The 20,024-nt window shown below is 34.3% G+C and overlaps 1 protein-coding gene across 1 annotated transcript; it reads right to left on the bottom strand.

The window, feature by feature from the left end:
- Positions 1-180: 180 nt before the first annotated feature.
- LOC149880438 (uncharacterized) lies at positions 181-1,452 on the bottom strand. Its single transcript, XM_090070653.1, has 2 exons — positions 948-1,452; positions 181-815 (listed from the first exon to the last, which is right to left on the bottom strand). Exons 1-2 carry the CDS (start codon positions 1,147-1,149, stop codon positions 181-183), a joined length of 837 nt encoding a protein of 278 aa, XP_089926779.1. The 5' UTR covers positions 1,150-1,452.
- Positions 1,453-20,024: the final 18,572 nt, after the last annotated feature.

A 20,024-nucleotide genomic window follows, 5' to 3' on the forward strand; every position in this document is an offset into this window, starting at 1 on the left:
ATTGATATTTTCTTAAATTGAGTGCAAATGTTATTAAACCAAACAAAGAATATTAGATAAATTTTGATTAAAATTGTTAACAAAATCTGAAAAAACAAACAAACTACTATATGAAACTTTTACAAATCTTTTATAAAATAGTATACTATATATATTATAAATAGACAACTAAGTAGACTTCTAAGAGATTTTTAATACTTTTAGAGCAGGTTCTTTGCCATATCTTGGAGTGACAGTGGTACATAAATTTTTTAAAAAAATGTTGCTCAATATTACACAATGATGTTCTTCCATATCCAATAAATAATGGTCTGATATAATCATAAAAATACTACTTAAAGATTTTCTGCAAACATGATCTTTAATTATTTGAAAAATTACAAAACAAAAAAATATCCATTGGCACGAATTATCAGTTGGAATTTTTAATCCACCACGATCTAAAAACTTAGAAAACTGACCATATTTCTGATAATAGAACGTTGTTTGATCTAAAAGTTCATAATCAGTTCGTTCTTTATCATTTCGTGTAACATAACCAGCTATGTGAATAAGTGACATTTTGACATCATCAGCAATAGAAGATTCTAGATCTTGCAAGTTATCAAGAATTTCACAGCAGTCTTCAGACAATTTGTAATGGCATAATGCACATTGATGACCAGACTTCACATTAAAATTGTCAACATCTACATTTAATTTCAAAAGTAAAGATACATGTTTGATACGTAATTTCTCAATAACTTGTTGAACACTAAGAAAATATGTACCACCAGAACCTTGACGAAGTATACTATATTCTTTTTCCAGGTGATCTGTTGTAAATTGACCAAGAAGTACATAGTTTTGCGTAGTGTTAAGTAAATATCTACATAAATCTACTAGTCCATAACAAAATTGATGTATACAAGTTGCAGTATCTTTAGAAAGCTGTTTAATGCGTTTACCTTTGGGACCTGCCATTTTAAGTGCCATATCACCAAATTGTAGTATTAAATTTAAACGGTTGTCATCAGGATTATTGATAACAGCCTGCAAAGGATCATTATGCCTTGTATCAGCACCAATGGCTTTGACATTTAATATTTTCCACCAACTAATAACTTTATTGATAAATATAGCAGTGTCGTTAACATCACTATGAATCATGTCAGGATGTTGCAAAAGAGCAGCGTAAGTTTTTTCAGAAAATACTCTTAAAACCGTCAATACACACTGTCGTTCAACAGGTTTAGGAGAAATAGAAATTTCATTCAGGTCAGATAACTTTAGAAAGCTTCTGGATTCTGCATTGTAAAGCTGCTTCAAATGAGTCCATTTTGCAATCCTGGTTACTCCGTTATCGTCAAATATTAATTCCTGAGTTTTTTCAGTTAACCAAAGATTACGAATATTTTTTATGAGGTGTACAAAATCATAAAGTAAATACTTTCCATCTACTGTTAACCATGGTTTTCCTGGAACAAATGTGTACATTTTAAAAAAAGACTGATTGACACGATTCCCATCACATATAATAGCTTTTACATTTGCATTGACTGAATCAATTATTTGATTGGTTAAATTAATCTGTTCAAACAAAAAATCAGATCGCAATTTTGATATTGGTATCATTTTAATTAACACCTTTGGACCTCCATTTAAACAAACAGCCATAATCCCTAACAATGTTTTGGACAATTCTACTGGGTTATCCTCCGATCTACCAAAAATAGTTCCACCATGGTAAAGCAAACTTTTTTTAACATATATTTCATCATGTAGTATGATACATAATTTCTGTTTATCCGGAAGAGAGTTAAAAATTGAGTTAACGAATTTGTTTTCATTAATATTAGAAATTTTTGAAGTAATTCGAGTCAATGTTGAAATAGATGGAAGTTGATAGTCATTACTTAAGCGATTATATAATGCCCTTGATGTTGAAAAATATACAAAAGAGCGTATAAGTATTTCAGGTGTATAAAGTTTATCTCCAACTGTTTTTGGTCCCATAACTGAAATATGTTGCATTATTACCTCTTTTTTATTGTCCATTTTCAAGGAGCTTAAAAAACGAAGTATCTCATCAAACTTAGACCAGGTGTCAACAGTTATGATTCGATTTACTGTTAAGCTAGAAATGTGACACTTAATCCCATAATGAAATGTTTCAAAGGTAAGATTTTCATAAATTTTAAGTACAAAAAAAGGTATTCCATTAAAAAATTGCAAAGATTGTATAACAACATAGCCATCAACCATAAACGGTATAACTGGATATTGGTGATCGCTGCTATTGATAAACTTGTTTTTGATGTCACAAAAAGTAGCTTTATCTCTTTTAAAAAATGTGTCTAGCTCATCATCTAATGTACTTTTAATGCCACCTAAAGATCTTTTGGTAGTCCTTTCAGTTGGATTAGCAGTTGGAATTTGAGATAAAGGTATTCCCAGCCAAACAGAAGGAGGATTTTTTGGTCGACGTTTTCCTCCACGCACTATAACTGTATCAAAATTTGGAGGCCAGTGTAACTCACAGATAACAGTATACTTGTTAACAACCAAATTAAAGTTTGGAATAGCTTTTATCCATTTTACACGCTCAACGTTATCAATTGGAAACCGATACACTGATATTTTATTAACTTCACTAGTTATTTTGTTTTTTTCACTTTGATAGTTGGTGCGACAAGCATACACACAACATTTATTTGGCATGATGATTTAATCTAAATTTTATAAATATATTATTAGCTTTGAATTAAATCTGAAACTCCATGTTTAAATTATATAAGTTTACTAACATTGTATTATATTCCATTATTTAAATATATATCATAAAGGACATGACATTTTATCTGGTCTGAACATGGAGAAATAATTTTTTTTTGCCGTAAAAAAGTAGGCCTCCACAAAAAAATCCGGTTGCGCGATGAATAGGCCTGTAGTAGAGAACGCTATGATCTTGAACAAATCGAGGATAATCTTTTTTGGCAAACTTCTCTCGAACGAACTTTTCAGTATTTTGTACTCGGGTTGGAAAAGAGATTTTCCAAAAACTTGCAAATTGTTGTTATCCAACCATCCAGGTCTTAACAGCAAATTTAGAAGCAAAGTTGTTTTTCCACAACCTGATTTTCCGACGATGATTCCTCGAATGCTTCTTGGTAAAAGCTCGTTGTTGTTCCTTTTGTTTTTTCCAATATTCCACGACAAATCGGTCACTTCCATTTTTTTTAATTTAAAAATATTTTTTTTAAAATAAAAAATGTACTGCGTTAAATGCAAAAGAAAAAAAAAACGATCCATCTGAGAAACGAAATCTCAAAAAATAACAAAAAAATGATAAAAGGGACTTGCGACTCTTGCGGAACGCCCAAATGCAAGTTTGTTTCTTCGGCGGCAAAAGGGAGAAACTTGGTTGAATCGATTAATAATTTTTTAAAAAAAATAAAGCTTCCGTGGGCAAAATTTCCAGGAGAAATGCACATTCCGGGAATGAATTTTGCAGGGCCTGGCACAAACTTGAACAAAAGGCTTACATCCACCGACATGTACCAAGAGTTTGTGAAAGTAAATCTTTTGGAATATGTTTAACAAAAGTGCTACGCCCTCGCCTCTTTGAAAATTGAAGGTGTTTTTGTAGGAGCGCAGATCGAGTCCATTCAGGTTAGAATTCCCGAAGTGGTCATTGCAAAAAATGCACCTTCAGTTCAAAGCATCATGGGTGACGATTTAGATTCGGGAGAAATGGAATCTGACGAAGAAATGTGAAAAAACGAAAAAAATTGAAAAAAAACTGAAAATAAAATGATTTAAAACATTTTCTTTTCATATTAAAAATGCATGTCCCTCACAAGTTGTTTAAAAACAGCACCACAGCAGAAATTCACAATTATATTATGAATTTGGAACATTTGAATTGGCATTTGGAACATTTGGAGGATAGAATCAAAGAGTTGGAAAAAAAAACTCCGAAAAATATTATTGTGGCTAAAAAAAATTTGGATCATCCTACCTATTTTAACTTCAACGGACAGTACGAGATTTTTGCTCAGAAAGACATTAGATTTGTTGCTCTTTCTTACACGTCAAAATCGCTTTCCGTTGGACAGAATTTGGAGAAAGGAATTGCTGTCGTCACTTTGATGAACGAAATCTGCGATCAATTGAAATATTAGAAAAACGATGTTATTTTTTCAGAGTCTGTGGACAAAATTGTATTAGATGTGAGCAACAACAGTAATCAGGACGTCGTCAATAAAGGCGAAAAGCTCTGTAAAATAAATCACATCGATTCGAATTAAAAAAATCTGTCTTTGTTAAAAAGATGGATATAATAAAAAACACTGAAAAAATTTACCCAGTTCTTCCAACGGCACCATCGGATGGAGGCCACATTTACCGGCTTCAAAAAATAAGCGAGATCCAAAAAGAAATGGAGGATGAAAAAGTGAAAAGAATGGCTTTGAGCAAAAAGTACCATTGAGCGGCAAAAATTATTCGTTTCGCAGACGATGGGTTGCAAACGGTGTGCATTGCTTTGGGGATTAAAGGAATTGCACTTTTGTAAACCGTCGTTGCCACTCCAGTTTCGATTGCGTGCGAGGGGGTTGCTGTTGGAATGGGGGCTTTGTCCATTTTCGGAAATCAACAAAACTAAAAATTGATGTTGAAGACTAAAAAGCACGAAAAATTTAAAGTTCTTTCCGAGTCAAAATTGAACACGATTACCGATCACATTTCAAAATCGCTCATGGACGGATTTGTGAGCGATTCCGAGTACGAATTAGTTCTCAGCGAGCTTCAAAAATTCAAAACCATGACTGAAGAAATCCGAACAAATGCAAAAAGCAGCATTGACGAATTGACCAAAGAGTCTTGATTCAAAAAGGAAGAGAAGACGCAATAAAAGCATTTAACAACCTTTTTAAAAAAGGCGAATAAACACAAACACGAACGAGTTTGCGTATTTGTTTAAGTTTTTTTCTCTGTATTTTAAAAAACGGAATTCTTTAAAATACAAGGCCCGAAAAAGAGAGAGGAAGTTGTGAAAAATTATATGGCCGACAGGGAAAAGCTTTACAATGAGAGCCTAAACGCGAACATTTCAGATGCAAAATATCAGACTGATTTGTTCAAGTTTTTTAAACCGCTGATCGAGAGCAATCAAAAAGTGAAAAACGAGATAAAGAGCATCGCATACAGAGAGGTTGGAAACAGTCCACTGGCTTTGACTTATCCAGAAAGCGAGCCGCCTTTTGAAAGTTTAAAAAGTGTTGAAAAAACTTTTGGAAAAATGAATGTTAGAAATACTGCTTTGGAATATTTGGCAAAATACGCAGCCAAAAAATTTTCTACAGACAGAGTGTTTGGAATACACTCAAAAGAACGCGGAAAAATGTTCATCGGAGACAAAGAAATTTTCATCGACAATAACGACATCATTATTGATGGAGAAAGGTACGGGGGAACGGTAGGTCTTTGGGAGTTGATCTTAATATCCAAGCCTGATAAAACAAAGGTAACAGACGAGGACTTGAAAAATTATGAAAAAATACTGGTCAAAACGCATGCAATGGAGAGAGAAGGGAAACCAAATATACCAAAAGCTTCGAGAAGCGAATAGTGGGAAATGATTGTTTCAAAAATTTGGGAAAGAAATTACACAAAAACGAGGGGAATAAAAGGTCGTGGAATGATCATTCTTCCAAGCGATCCTAATGCGCTTGCGCAAAGACTTAGCTTGAGCATCGCCGCAGGACATGCTGGAAATATCCCATCGAGAAACGAAGCTGTCGCCATTTGTGACGAGCTTTTGAAGCAGGGGGAAATCAACAAAGAGGAATACAGGTTGATTCAAAAATACATCGAGTCGTGAAACACGACGGATTTAAAAAAAATATTTTCTCATTTTAAAAAAAATGCTCATTGTGAACAACAGAAGATATTTTAAAAAGAAAGTCGTCGGCGGAGGAATCGTGGTCACGGTTTAAGGAGAATGGCGTCTTCAAACGCATCGAGATCGTCTCTTCATTTAATAAAAAAAGCAGCAGCAAGCGAAATTAGAAGATAAGCGATCACCGCCGCCAAAACTGCCGGAAAAGAATTGACCTCTTCAGCCATATCGACCGCAAAAGGCGTTGCCATCGACAAAGGAAAAAAAGCGATTGAAAAAGTTTACGCCAAGACAGGGACGGTGAATCCGAACCAATTGGCTAACAAGATTGTGAACGAAGCGGCAAAGGTGGATCCGTACGCGTATATTAATCCAATGGAAGAGCTGCATAAAAAAATGTTTGCTTCGTCCATTCAAGTAAAAAAGAAAATGACGAAAAAGAACGCGGCCAGAATTCAAGATCTCATCAAAATGGGGAGCGGGCTTTTAATCGCTTGATTTTTTTGGCGAATCAAAAAATGACATAAAATTTTTTTTTCTCATTTTAAAAAAGAATAAACACCGACAGATTAAGAGTTGATGAAATGCCCGATTACGACACCGGCATTGAAAAAGTTGATTTTTTCGAATACCTTCCAACAAATCTCGATTTAAATTCTTCAGGATCGATCGTTTGTGAGATTGATTGCCACTCTGTGCAAACACTTCCGTCTGAGGTTTCCATCCTCGTCGAAGGATTTCTGAAAAAAGCGAACGGAACCGCCTACGCGGCAACAGACCATATTGCCCTGGTTAATAACGCCATCATGTATTTGTTCAGCGATGTCACTTATGACTTATCGGGACAGCAAGTGGAATGAGTCATGTACCCAGGCCAGGGAACAACCATGCTTGGATTATTGAAATATCCTTTTGGATTTCAGCTTGCCGACGGTTTGAAGCAAATGTGGTATAAAAAGAACACGACGAAGCCATTTACAGAGCGGGGACTGTTGATGCAGGAATGATCGACATAAAAAAATTCCGATTTTTCATGCCTAGAATTGAGCTGGATGTTTTGAAAAAATCCGAATTTTTGAATTTAATGGCAAAGAAAATTTCCGTTCCAGTGGCTTACAAAGCAAAAAAAGTCGAAAGGCAAGCCATTCCATCAGGTCTAACAGAATTCACCTGGACCCTTGAAAGAATCACGGACAAAAGCGTTCCGAATTATATTGTGTTCGGCCTTCAGACAAACAGACCTTCCAGTCAAACGGCAAATCCATCCGTGTTCGATCATTGCGATGTCAACAATTTTTTCGTTACCGTCAATAGGATAAAATATCCAAATTACAATTACGACTTGAATTTTGAAGAAAAGAAAATTGTCATGGCCCATTCCGACGCGTTCACTTTTGACGAAAAATATTACGGGACAAACGAACTTGTTTGCCAGTCTGGATTGCCTCTGCTTAAATAAAAAAATTTGTTTCCGTTGTTTTTTGTCGACATCAGCAAGCAAAAGGAAAGAGTTGTTTCCGAAACGGCTGAATTGGTTGTCAACCTAAAATTCCGAACGGCAGTGCCAGACGGCACAGTTATTTTCGCAGTGATCATTTCAGACAAATTGATCCAATTTGTTTCAGACGAAACCAACATGAACGCTGTTTACTAGGTTAAAAAGACCGTCATGAGATTCTTGACAAAAATGATTTAAAAATGATTTGAAATGATAAAAAAATGATTTAAAAAATCTTTTTTTCTTTTTAAAAATAAAAACATGAGACTAACAAAAAATTATCTGAAAAATTTGCTAAAGGAAAATGGAGTCACAAAAACCTCAAAGAATTTGTTGACTTTGATGCTGATTGCGGTTGAGGACAATCTGATAAGCAAAGATTCGCTTTTGGAAGGTTTTTAAATTCTGAAAAATTAGAAAACAGAAAAAAAATCTCCAAGTCCAAAAAAGTAAAAAAAAAAATTTTTTAATTCTCTGAAAAAAAAGAATTTAAAAAACTTTCGCAAAAAAAAGAATTTAAAATATTTTCGCAAAAAATGAAAAAAAATCTCCAAGTCCGAAAAAAGAATTTTTAAAAATTTTCGCAAAAAGAAAAAAAATTTTCGCAAAAAGAAAGAAAAATTTCGCAAAAAGAAAAAAATTTTCGCAAAAAGAAAAAAAATTTTCGCAAAAAGAAAAAAAACTGAATTTGAAAAAAATTTTTCTTGGCATAATAAAAGTGGAAAGCAAAATACGAAAAAATGGAAAAACCAAAAAAATTGAATTTGAGTTAAATAATTTTCTTGGCAAAGAAAAAATGGAAAACAAAACTGTCAAAGAATTGAGAGAAATCGCCAAAGCACAAAAATTGAAAAAATATTCAAAGATGCGAAAGGCTGATCTCGTTGAAGCAATAAAAAACACAATGCCTGTGCCAGCGCCTCGTCCTGTGCCAGTGCTTCGTCCTGTGCCAGCGCCTCGTCCTGTGCCAGCGCCTCGTCCTGTGCCAGCGCCTCGTCCTGTGCTAGTGCCTCGTCCTGTTCCAAATGCTCGTCCTGTGCCAGCGACTCGTCATGACAAAAGCCCTGTTAGACTTGTTCCATCGCCTCGTCGAAGTTCTAGTTTATTTTCAAGAATTGCAACGGCAGCGAGAAATGTTGTCGTCGACAGTTTTAACAGTGTGCTTGAAACCATCAATCCATACATTCCAGAAGCGGTAAAGAAAAAAGTGAGAGACGTAAGAAATAGAAAAAAAAAAAATCAATTATTTCAAACAACCAGATTCCAGTTCAGCTTGAAATGCCGATTCAAGCTCCTCGTCCTACTTCAAAAAAAAGAATAATTTTTAAATTGACTGACCATGCCCTCAATAACGTGGCAAAGCAATATTCTCACCAAGTCGATGGGGAACATCGCGACGTCACTTCATTTTTAGAATCAGTTAAAGAAAGTGCGAATGAAATTCTTCGAGAAAACAAAAATAAAAAAGCGTTCATCGTTTTGACTTACGAAATGTCGAGCGTAAGCATTTCGGCTGGAGAGGAGGTTTTACGAAACGCTACTTTTTCGTCAAAAGCAGGAATTATTTTTGAGTCGACTGACTTTGGAGAATTTTTTGAAAAAACAAAAGAGGAGATTTTGGAAAACCTGGAAAAATACAACCAACTCGGATCAAATTGCACCGTGTCCGCCATTTTGAAAATGGATATAAATTTGATCGACTACAAGCCAATCGGAGGAAAATCATATATCCCACTTTACGATTTTTTGGCAAGCAAAAAAGCAATAATCAACATGGCAAACGAAGACAACGAATGCTTCAAGTGGTGCGTTTCAAGATTTTTAAACATGAAAGAAAAACACAGCTCAAAAAATTTCAATTGGGATTGAATTGAATTTCCGGTAAAAATTGACCAAATAGAAAAATTTGAAAAAAATAATCCTGACATAAGCATCAAAGTTTTTGGTTACCACGAAGATAAGAGCATTTTTCCTTTGGCTCGGTCCAAATTTTCAAAAAGATTTCACGAAATTGATTTGCTTCTTATTTCGAACGAAGAAACAAGCCATTAATGTTTGATAAAAAATCTGAGTCGGCTCATTTCAGCACAATCGTCCTCTCATAAAGGAAAAAAATATTTTTGTCGAAATTGTTTTCAATGGATGAACAGCGAGGAAGATTTATCCTACCATGCAAAATTTTGTAATGAAAACAGCCAAGTTCGAGTAAAACTTCCGGAAGAAAACACATTCATGAAATTTGAAAAAGTAAAAGCGTTAATGAGGGTGCCATTTATCGTTTATGCCGACTTTGAAAGTTTTATCGTTCCGAAGGAAACGTGCGAGCAAGACCCGAGTAAATTATACACAAAACAATTTCAAAAGCACGTTCCAAGCTCGTTTGAATTTTACATAAAATGTTTCAACGAAGAAGTTTTTGAGGGAGAACTTTTCTTTAGCGAAGAGATGGGAGAAAAAGTTGACGTTGGAAAATATTTTATCGAAAAATTGAAAGAGTCAATAAAAAACATTTATGAAAAAACAAAAACAGAAAGGCCTCAAATCATTACCGATGAGGAAAAAGAAAATTTCAAGTCGGAAACTGTTTGCCACATATGCGAAGAAAAAATTATCGATGAAAAAAAAAATGAGAAAGTTCGAGACCACTGCTTTTTTACAGGAAAATATCGAGGAGCAGCGCACAAAGATTGCAGAAATAAATTCACCGTTCCAAACTTTATCCCAGTCGTCTTCCACAACTTGTCAGGATACGATAGCCATTTGTTCATCAAAAAATTTGGAGGAGGAGAAGTAAAATGCATTCCTTGCAACGAAGAAAAATACATTAGTTTTTCAAAAAAAATAAAAGTCGGAGAGTTCTTTGACAAGAAATCTGGAAAAAACAAAGACAAAATGATCGAAATCAGGTTTATCGCCCGTTTAATGTCATTTAGTTTGGACGCTCTGGCAAAAAATTTAGAGCCTGATCAGTTCAAAAACCTTTCAAGATATTTCGAAGGAGAAAAATTAAATTTGCTGAGGAAAAAAGGAGTTTACCCATATGACTGGGTCGATTCGACAAAAAAATTCAAAAAAAAAAATTGCCTCCAAAAGATGCCTTTTTCTCAAAACTTTACCAAGACGACATCAGCGACAAATAGCGCAAACCGTTTGGAATGTTTTTAAATGCAAAAATTTTAAAGAGTACGACAACCTTTACAACATCTCAGATGTTTTTATTCTGGCGGACGTCTTTGAAAATTTCAGAGACATTTGCATGGAAAACTACAAGCTCGATCCGGCTTGGTTTTACACATCGCCAGGATTGGCTTGGGACGCGTTTTTGAAAATGACAAAAGTTAAATTTGAGCTTTTATCCGACTACGACATGATGCTCCTAATTCAAAGAGGGATCCGAGCAGGGATCAGTATGATTTCAAACAGACTCGGAAAGTCAAACAATAAATACATAGGAGACTCGTTCGTCAAAACAAAAAAATCCACTTTCGTCCAGTATTTAGACGCAAATAATCTTTACGGCTGGGCCATGACAAAAAATCTTCCAAATCGAGTTTTCAAATGGATGACCGAGGAAGAACTTCTGGATTGGAAATCGATCTTGTGCATTTTGGATGTTGATTTGGAATAACCGATCGAACTGCACGACGAGCACAACGGCTACCCTCTTGCCCCTAAAAAATAACAGTCCAAAAAGTGGAAAAACTCGTTCCAAATTTAAAAGAGAAAAATTATTATGTCGTGCACCACGAAAAACTTAAATTGTACGAGAAAAAGGGGCTAAAAATTTTAAAAGTCCATTGAGGGGTCAAATTTGAAGAGAGCACTTGCATGAAAGAATACATCGACTTGAACACAAAATTAAGGACAAAAGCAAAAACAGAGTCTGAAAAAGAATTTTTCAAACTGATGAATAATTCGGTTTTTGGAAAAACAATGGAAAATATTGATAAAAGAGTGGACATCAGACTTGTAACAGAAAAAGAAAGGGCTTTAAAATTGGCGTCAAAACCAAATTACGTCAAACACACCATTTTCGACGAAAATTTAATCGCCGTCCACATGAGAAGAACGACTGTTTTCTACAACAAACCAATTTATTTGGGAATGTCAATTTTAGATTTAAGCAAAACTTTGATGTTTGATTTCCACTACGATTACATGATGAAAAAATACCCTGGAAAAGCAAAATTACTTATGACAGACACTGACTCGCTAATTTATGAAATAAAAACAGACGATTTTTTCAAGGACATTGCAGATGATGTGGAAAGCAAATTTGACACAAGCGAATTCGACGCAAATCACCCAGCAAAACAAAATTTCGGATTCAAAGTTGGATTAAACAAAAAAGTAATCGGCATGTTCAAAGACGAGGCTGCTGGAAAAATAATTGAAGAATTTATCGGTCTTCGGTCAAAATTGTACTCATATAAAATCCATGAAAACGAAGGGGATAAAAAATGCAATGGCGTTAAAAAATGCAAAGGGGTCAAAAAATATGCTGTGGAAAAATACATCACGCATGAAGACTACAAAAAAATGCTTGGAAGACAAAAAAGAAAAAATGTGCAAAATGAACGTCATTCGATCACATCGGCACGATTTATACACCGAAGAAATAAACAAAGCTTCTCTTAGCGCATCCGACGATAAAAGATTAATTTTAGAAGATGGAATCCACACGTTGGCTCATGGGCATTACAAAAAAGTAATGGAATAAAAAAAGGTAAGTGGCACACGGAAGAAGAAAAAAAACAAAATAAAAAAAACAAAATAAAATAAAAACAAAATAAAAAAAAAAAAAATACAAAATTAAAAAATGAGAAACAAGAAAATAAATGTGCAAAAAGTTTTAACCAATTTTCAATTGACGCATGGAATTGATTTGCCTAACGAGGCTTTGACAAATTTTCAATTAATGGACGCAGCAAAAAAACTAAAAATAAAAAACTTTCGAGGAGTTTTTGTCAGAGACAAATAGCCAAAAAAACCGAGAAGAAAAGAATGCGGGATTATCAACACAGGGGATTCGAGCACGGAAGGATTTCATTGGATTTACTGGTACAAAGACGGAAACGCAAAATTCAGCTTTGACTCTTACGCTCAACCCCCTCTCGTCGAGCTCGTCGATTATTTAAAAAGCCCTGTCTTTTACAACAGCGAAAGGGTCCAATTTGGAAACACATCTTATTGCGGCCACTTATGTCTTTACGTCTTGAAAAATTGTGAAGAGGGAAACAGCTTTCAAGACGTCGTCAACACCCTTTGGTGATTGCAAATCGAATTTAAAAAAAATTTTGCCCGTTTAAAAAATGATTGACAAATTCAACAGAAGCGAATTCAGCGTTTATTTCGACAATCTTGCAGCAGACTCAGCATGCAACGTTTATATTAAAACGGACGGATCCAGCACCATCACTGCAGATTTGGATTTCAATTCAAACAAAATAATCAGTTTGGCAGAACCAATATACTCACACGATGCGGCCACAAAAAATTACGTGGACACGCATTTGTCAGGAGGAGGAACCGGAACGGTGATTGGAACGGCAGACTTGGATTTGAATTTTAGCAAAGTGATCAATTTGAACGAACCGACAAATCTTCACGACGCCGCGACAAAAAAATACGTCGACGTCAGCTCGAGCATGCGCATCAAAACAGACGGATCGAGCACGATCACTGGGGACTTGGGTTTAAATTCCCACAAGTTGCTCAATGTGACAGATCCAACCACTTCGCACGACGCCGCGACAAAAGGATACGTTGACACTCGAGTGGCATACGCCAATATCTTTTACACAGACATTAACATGACAGCACACAAATTTTTCGATTTGGCAGAGCCCACTTTATCCTCAGATTCAGCCACAAAAAATTACGTGGATACGCATGCGTCAGGTGGTGGAACTACTGTTGGAACAGCTGACTTAGATTTAAATTCCCATAAATTGATCAATGTGCTCAACCCTTCAAACGCACAAGACGCTGCGACGAAAAGTTACGCGGACACGTTGTCACAAAAGTCCAACTTTTTAGGGCTTGTTCCCAATTCAAGCTTTTCATCCTTGGGGTTAAAATCGCACACCGTGGCAGGATCAACCACCGCACCAGTCTTTAGCTACGTAGACGGCCCTGGAATTCTAAGAAGATTATGGCTTGCTTTGAGTGGAACTGGAACAAATGTCCCCGGAAATGTTTTTATTCGGATATTGGCACACGGAGAAATCAGAGTTGGAAATTATTCAACAACCACTGACACTGTTGGTGTGGACGTCGCTGCTCTTGCTTGTGACTTGCTCTTTTCCCCTCTCGGCAGTCCTTTTTACGCCAACTCTTTGCAAGGATGCAACGTTTTCAGCACCACTTCCTTGGGAGGATATTTTACCGTCGACTTGCCGTTTACAAAAAACTTAACCATCCAATTGGTCAATAATAATACCACAGCCATTACTTACTGGATTCAACCGTTCATTTCCACATTCAGCTCCATCCCTCCTCTCCTTTCCTCCGTTAAATTGTACTGCAGGACGTTCAGATATTTTCAAACGACTTACGGAAACGAATATGTTTTGCTAAACACCAATGGAAATGGAAATGGAGTTTTTTTGAAATACATCAGGATGCATGTCATTGGAGCTTCTGGAAACTGGTGGGAATCGAGAGTCCGAATGTACGACGGAAATTTACCTCCCGGAAACGGCACTGTCCTCAGCCCATGGACGCCTTACAATGCAAACAACTAAACACTTTTCCTGGTTACGACGCCGACAGCAAATGCTTCTTTTCCTCGTCTGGATTGGAAAATTTTTACTTGTCCTCGTGGAACGGATCAAACATATCCTTGTTTAACAACAAATCGACAGGACTGCTGTATCAATCCAATGCTTCATTCGGTTCCACTACCACCATTTCCTTTTAAAGAAATTTTGCAGAGGCAGATTCCATGCCAAGCGTAGCAGCAGGCAGAAGACTTAACTCAGGTGACGCGCAAGTGGGACAATCCGGAAGCTTTTACCTTCTTCTCGGACAAGCATATTATTACGCCTAATTCTCAAGCGTTAAAAAAAGAAATTTTTAGGTCAAGATTTAAACACCTTTACATAAATTAAAAAGTTTTTTTTCATTACGAGATATCACGTCATGGAAAAAAAATGTTTTGTCGTCGGAAATTTTTTTTGAAATTTTTTTTTTGTAATTTTTTTTTTGAAATTTTTTTTTGAAATTTTTTTTTTTTTTGAAAGTTTTTTTTTTTTTTTTAAAAATCATTTTTGCCCCAGAAAATTTTCACCCCGCGATTACCAAAATTTTTGCAACGAAGATGAAAAAATGATTTTGTCCCAGAACTCTCATTTCCTATTAGTAGTAAAGGTAAATTTATCTACTAAAATCTATTACCTGTTAAAGTAAAACTATTAGAATACCACGTCATTCCATGTCGTTCCACGTCGTTCCACTTCATTCAATGATGGGCGGAGAACATTTATGAATTTAGCTGTAGACGCGAGAGGGACAGTTTATCTTTTTACAGTGGTACGCAGGGTTGATGAAGTTTGAAAAAAAATTTTTTTTGTTTGGTTTCTATTTAAGAGTTTTAAAACCCAACACATTCAGTATGGATATGTTATAGTATCAGAAATTGAGGATCATTCTTGAGAAATTTACGTGCAAAGTAAAAAAGTTTTTGGTCAAAATATGATCCAAGAGAACTGGGTCAGACCAGTTTACACGGATTTTCATTTAATATTCTCCCTAACATTGAAATTTAACGTTCAGTAAAAAAATCTTTGAATTTGCTTTTTAATGGTTTAAAAGTTTTTTTCTTTTACAGCTATTCACGAAAGTTTAAACGATTGCAGAATTTTTATCAAGTATGTTTGGTATTTGTTTAATAAAATTAACTGTAAAATGATATCGAATTATTTTTTTATTTATTTATTAAAGAAAAAGTAATTAGCTTTAAAATGAATATGAGCATGTTATAAAAATTTTAATATTTAGTTAGAAAAAAGCTATTACAAAAAATCTTAAAGGAAAAATAAGAAGCACAAAAGCTTAAACAAATTGCAACATTCGAACAAAAAATGAAAAAAAAAGTCAAATTAATATTTGAAGTGTCCTCCTTTGTTTTTATAGCAAAGATAAACTTGTTTATGCATTGATTTAACTAATTTCATGCACATCACGCGAGGTACCTTCAGCCAGTACTCATTCCAAAGTTGCTTTAAATGCTGAGTTGATTGAATTTCATGGTATGTCAGTTGATGGTCGATCCAAGACCAAATATTTTCGATTGGGTTGAGATCTGGTGATCTAGGGCACCAGGGCATCACGTTGAACTTTTTTTTCAAAAATATTCTTTGATTGAGTGTGCTGTATGAGCTGAAGCCCCGTCTTGTTGAAAGATGAATTGCCTGCTTCTGCCATACAAGTGTCTGATTGATGGAACTAAACACGTTTCCAATGTGTTCTTGTAGGTGTATTGATTAATTCGGCCTTCATGTAGCTCACAGAAGCCTATACCTTTGTGGGAAAAAAATCACCAGGTGCCAACTGAACTTCCATCGCCTTGTCGACGATGTTGCAAAAACCTGTCTGAATATTTCTCATTTGCAAATCTTTTGACATAGGTTCTTCTCTTGCGGTTTACAGCTTGAAAGTTAGCTTCATCACTTCAAATAACTTTTGCTCACTGTTCTACAGACCAGTCCAGCCTTTCTTTGGACCACACTTGTCGTTTACGTTTATTCGTGATTGAAAGAATAGGTTTTTTAGCAGCTATGTACGTTCTAATACCTTTGTCCGACAATATTCCTCTCACGAGCTCTCTGCTAACTTTTGGATTATTTTTTGACTCATTGAAGATTTGTGCTAGCTTTTTTGTAGCTAAGTCTGGGGTTTTCTCTGCTCATTCTGAATATACCATTTTTGTCACGGTTGCTGAGTTTGGATGGTCTCCCAGTTCGCGGCATGTCGGAGACGTCCTTGGTAAGTTCCCAGGTTTTGATGGTTTTTCTAACGCAATATTCAGAAATGTTAAGTATTTTGCCTATTTGAACGTTTGTGTGATTTTTTGTCCGCGCCATACCAATAACTTGCCATTTGGTGTCACTAGAAACTGATTTTCGACCCATTTGCACGCAATTAAAATTAATTTGAAATTCACAATATTTTTAGTTGATTTTTAATAAATTAAAAGCTGCCTGATGATGTTGTGATGAATTTTTTGATTGAAAAACTACTCAATTATTTGCTAATTAATTGATAAATTTGCTGCGAAAAAAAATTTCGCAGCGGATTTTTCAATTAATTAGCAAATCATTGATCCTAAATAAAATCGTTTAAACTTTTGTGAAACCTCTTAATTTGTATCACCTACCTTTTAATGAAATTTCTGGGTGAACGGTAATGAGTCAAAACCTACTTTTTTTTTTTATTCTATTAACAAATAACCTATTTACCAAATTGGAAAAATAATTATTTTGATATCTATTTCCGTTAGATTTTTATTCAAAAAAAACCGAAGATTAGATTTGAAAATTCTGCAATCGTTTAAACTTTCGTGAATAGCTGTATATGTGGTTTACATAATTGAAAGCATACATCGAAAATATAGGAGCTTCTTTCTTTTTATCATTTTCTTTTATACTTTAAAAGGAAGTTAGTTACATTGCACACTCTAGAAAAGCCAGCAACTAAGCTTTTGCTTTAAGCGAAGTGAATTTTAAAAGTGTTTACTTTTTTAACACAATTCTTTACACTCTACACCCCTTTCCCCTCACCTTCCGAAACAAAAAATGAAACGCTTATTTAAAAACATTTTTACAAAGAATGCCTCAGGCACCATAATTCATAAGTAAGTTTTATTAGCAAAGTCAGAATGACGTTAAGCCCAGAATAAAACAAGAAGTAAAGTCAGAATTAAGTACTTGCGTACTTTAATGTGAAATATTTACAATTAATTTAGAAGACGTGGGGGGTGAAAAACAAAATAGGATTAAGAAGAATATTAGAACTTAATTGATGAATGACTATATGGTGTTTCATCTAAAAGTTTTAAAAAATAGTAACGCTTTGAGTGTCATTATGTGATTCTCATGGGGACCCTCAGGAAACTCGCTGCGGTTAAGGAGTTTTGCAATATTTTTGTTATCATTTGGCGGTGCAAAGGCAATATGATGTAAACTCAAAACGTCTAGCACTATGTAAATTTCTTTTGGCTCGTTCATTTTCTTAACTACTAAAGATGAAAAGCAAATAATAACTTGTCGTCGTTTTTATGTTCTGCGTAAGCAACAACAGAGTAAGCTATAAGTACACAAAAAATGCAAATCAGAGAGGAATCTACAGCTTATGTAGATGAAGACAGCAAAATTAAAAATGGTAGATAAAAATGTTTTTTTATATATATTTCCGCTCACACTCCACCGCCCGCACATGTTTAAGTTGGATGCAGTGGTTATTGTGCCTGCAGAAATGATACCCACACAGTTTGATATCTTGCAATTATTTGTCTACAATTCTGTTTCAAAACTTTTTAATCTTTTGAATGAAACTAAAAAAAACAATGATAAGTGCCTTTACTCAATATATAAAAAATACATCCTGATTGGAACTTAAAGCTAAAAACGAGCTAAGTAAGCAAAAGTCAATTTCCAAAAAAACTTGTTTTTTAGCAGCTTGAAAAGCTTCTTGGAACCTAAAGAAGTGCTGTTTGAATCTGAAATTAAGAAATGTTACTATTGCAAAATGATCTATGGTTTCTAATCCAAAAAATGTGCCTCAAATGCATTCTTCAAAGCATTTTTCATACCTATTCTTCTTAGTCATCCAAGGGAACGTCAAATGACTTCATGACAGTTTTCATATCGGAATACATGCACTGATGCAAGCATCCTTTCCACTGAGTAATTTGGTGGCTTCTACAAATATTGCTAAGATGTTTACTAGCTTTCATGCAGGTTTCAATCCTGCATAATGCCACTGAAAGGACGATTGAGCAGTGTGATAGCAATTACAGACTTCAAGTACAGAATTTTTTTAAGCATGTAATAACTTGAAATCCAGAGTGGTGAGACATCGTTTTTAAGCCCGAGCCTGTCAAAAGAGTTCAGTTGAAGCTGTTGTTGGTTGTAGAGCTCAGAGAATGAGGAACTTGAATAAGAAACATGGGTTTACTTGTAAAATTTCTGAAGTATTTTTTTTTATTTTATTATTTGCATTACTTCAGTGTTTAAAGCATGCTTGTTTGTGTTTTATTTACTCCTTTTGTTTGTGCAATTCAATATAATATATAGCAAAATACATTATATTTCAAATGCTTTTTTTTTATTAACCCTTGATACCGTTTGTTCATTGGTAAGTCATTAACATCTATTAACTGGTGACGCTGGTTCCTTTCTCCAGTGTGCTTTTTTTTTTTTTTTTTTGTTATGAACATTAAGTTAAAATCATTTTTTTAAAGTAAGAGTGGGGATAATTTGACAATATAACAAACCAATTCATAATAATGCAACGATATTTTTTCCCTATTATTACGCAACTTCAAATAGTTATTGTTTTTTATAAGATATTTTACTAAATTAACTTTAACTATTCATAGTTTCTGAAGGTTTAATACATTTTTAGTTAATTAGATTAATATAACAAGAGTTGTGTGTTTATCTTTTAACACCATCTTCACATAGTTTTTCTTATAGTTTTTGGCCAAAATAACTCAATGACGGTTTCAGAAACCCGCTCTATGTTTGAATTTAATAAGATTTTGTTGGAAATTTTTATTTCTTATTTAAGATATTTAGGGTTTATAGTCCGTTAGCGATTGCCTTATGGACTGCCCTTTCCTTTCCGGGAACTATTGCTCATTTGACGGCTAGGTCACTGTGGTACACTAATTCCTTTTACAAAAAATATATTGCAAAATAGGAGAGATTTATACCAAGATGAATCCATACTAGACATTTATCGTTGGATTCAGTAGCCGACAAGGGAACAACACAAATGCAGACAGGGACAAAAATGTTTTTTTTTTTTTGTTTTGTTTTTTTGATTTTTTTTTTTTTGTTGTTGCTGGATTTCAAATTTAACCACTTTAACTGTAAAACAAAAATATATTTGAGAAATTTTGGCAAACTTCAATTGTTTACTATATTAGGAATAAGAACTATCAAAAATTAATATATATAATATTAATACTGCTATTTATAAGACAGTGGGATAGGTTTCGGATAACTCCTTGAAAATAGTAATTATAAAATTTCTACCGCATCCTCACTAGATAAAAATAATGAAGGCGTTTATCATAATCAGCCACCACTTATTAAATGGTTGTTATCTTGCTACTTCATATTAAAAGCAGACGCGTTTTTTTTTGTTGAACTTTTTAAAATTAGTTTTTGTGTTTTTATTATAATTTTGATTAAAAACAAAAAAAATAAATATGCTCAAATAGAAACAGAAATAAAAAACTGCAAAATTAAATAGAAACATTTATATAAATCTTCTGCGAAAAATTCTGATAATGTTTTACTGCGATTTTTTTTTCTATGTAAACTGCACTGAACCTCAAGAAAAAACGTTAGAGTTTGCTGCAGAAATTTTATGACTCTTTTATTTCTAAATATTTCTGTGTTATTGAAGACAAAG

The sequence above is a fragment of the Hydra viridissima genome, unplaced genomic scaffold (assembly GCF_058129835.1).
Source record: "Hydra viridissima isolate aposymbiotic clone 2 unplaced genomic scaffold, HvirCarnegie_v1 scaffold_13, whole genome shotgun sequence".
Taxonomy (NCBI): Eukaryota; Metazoa; Cnidaria; class Hydrozoa; order Anthoathecata; family Hydridae; genus Hydra; species Hydra viridissima.

Coding starts and splice junctions, on each gene's coding strand:
- LOC149880438 (XM_090070653.1), bottom strand. CDS start 1,149: ATGATTCATAGTGATGTTAACGACACTGCTATATTTATCAATAAAGTT. Junction 816..947: donor TAAAATGGCAGGTCCCAAAG/GTAAACGCATTA, acceptor AATTTACAACAG/ATCACCTGGAAAAAGAATAT.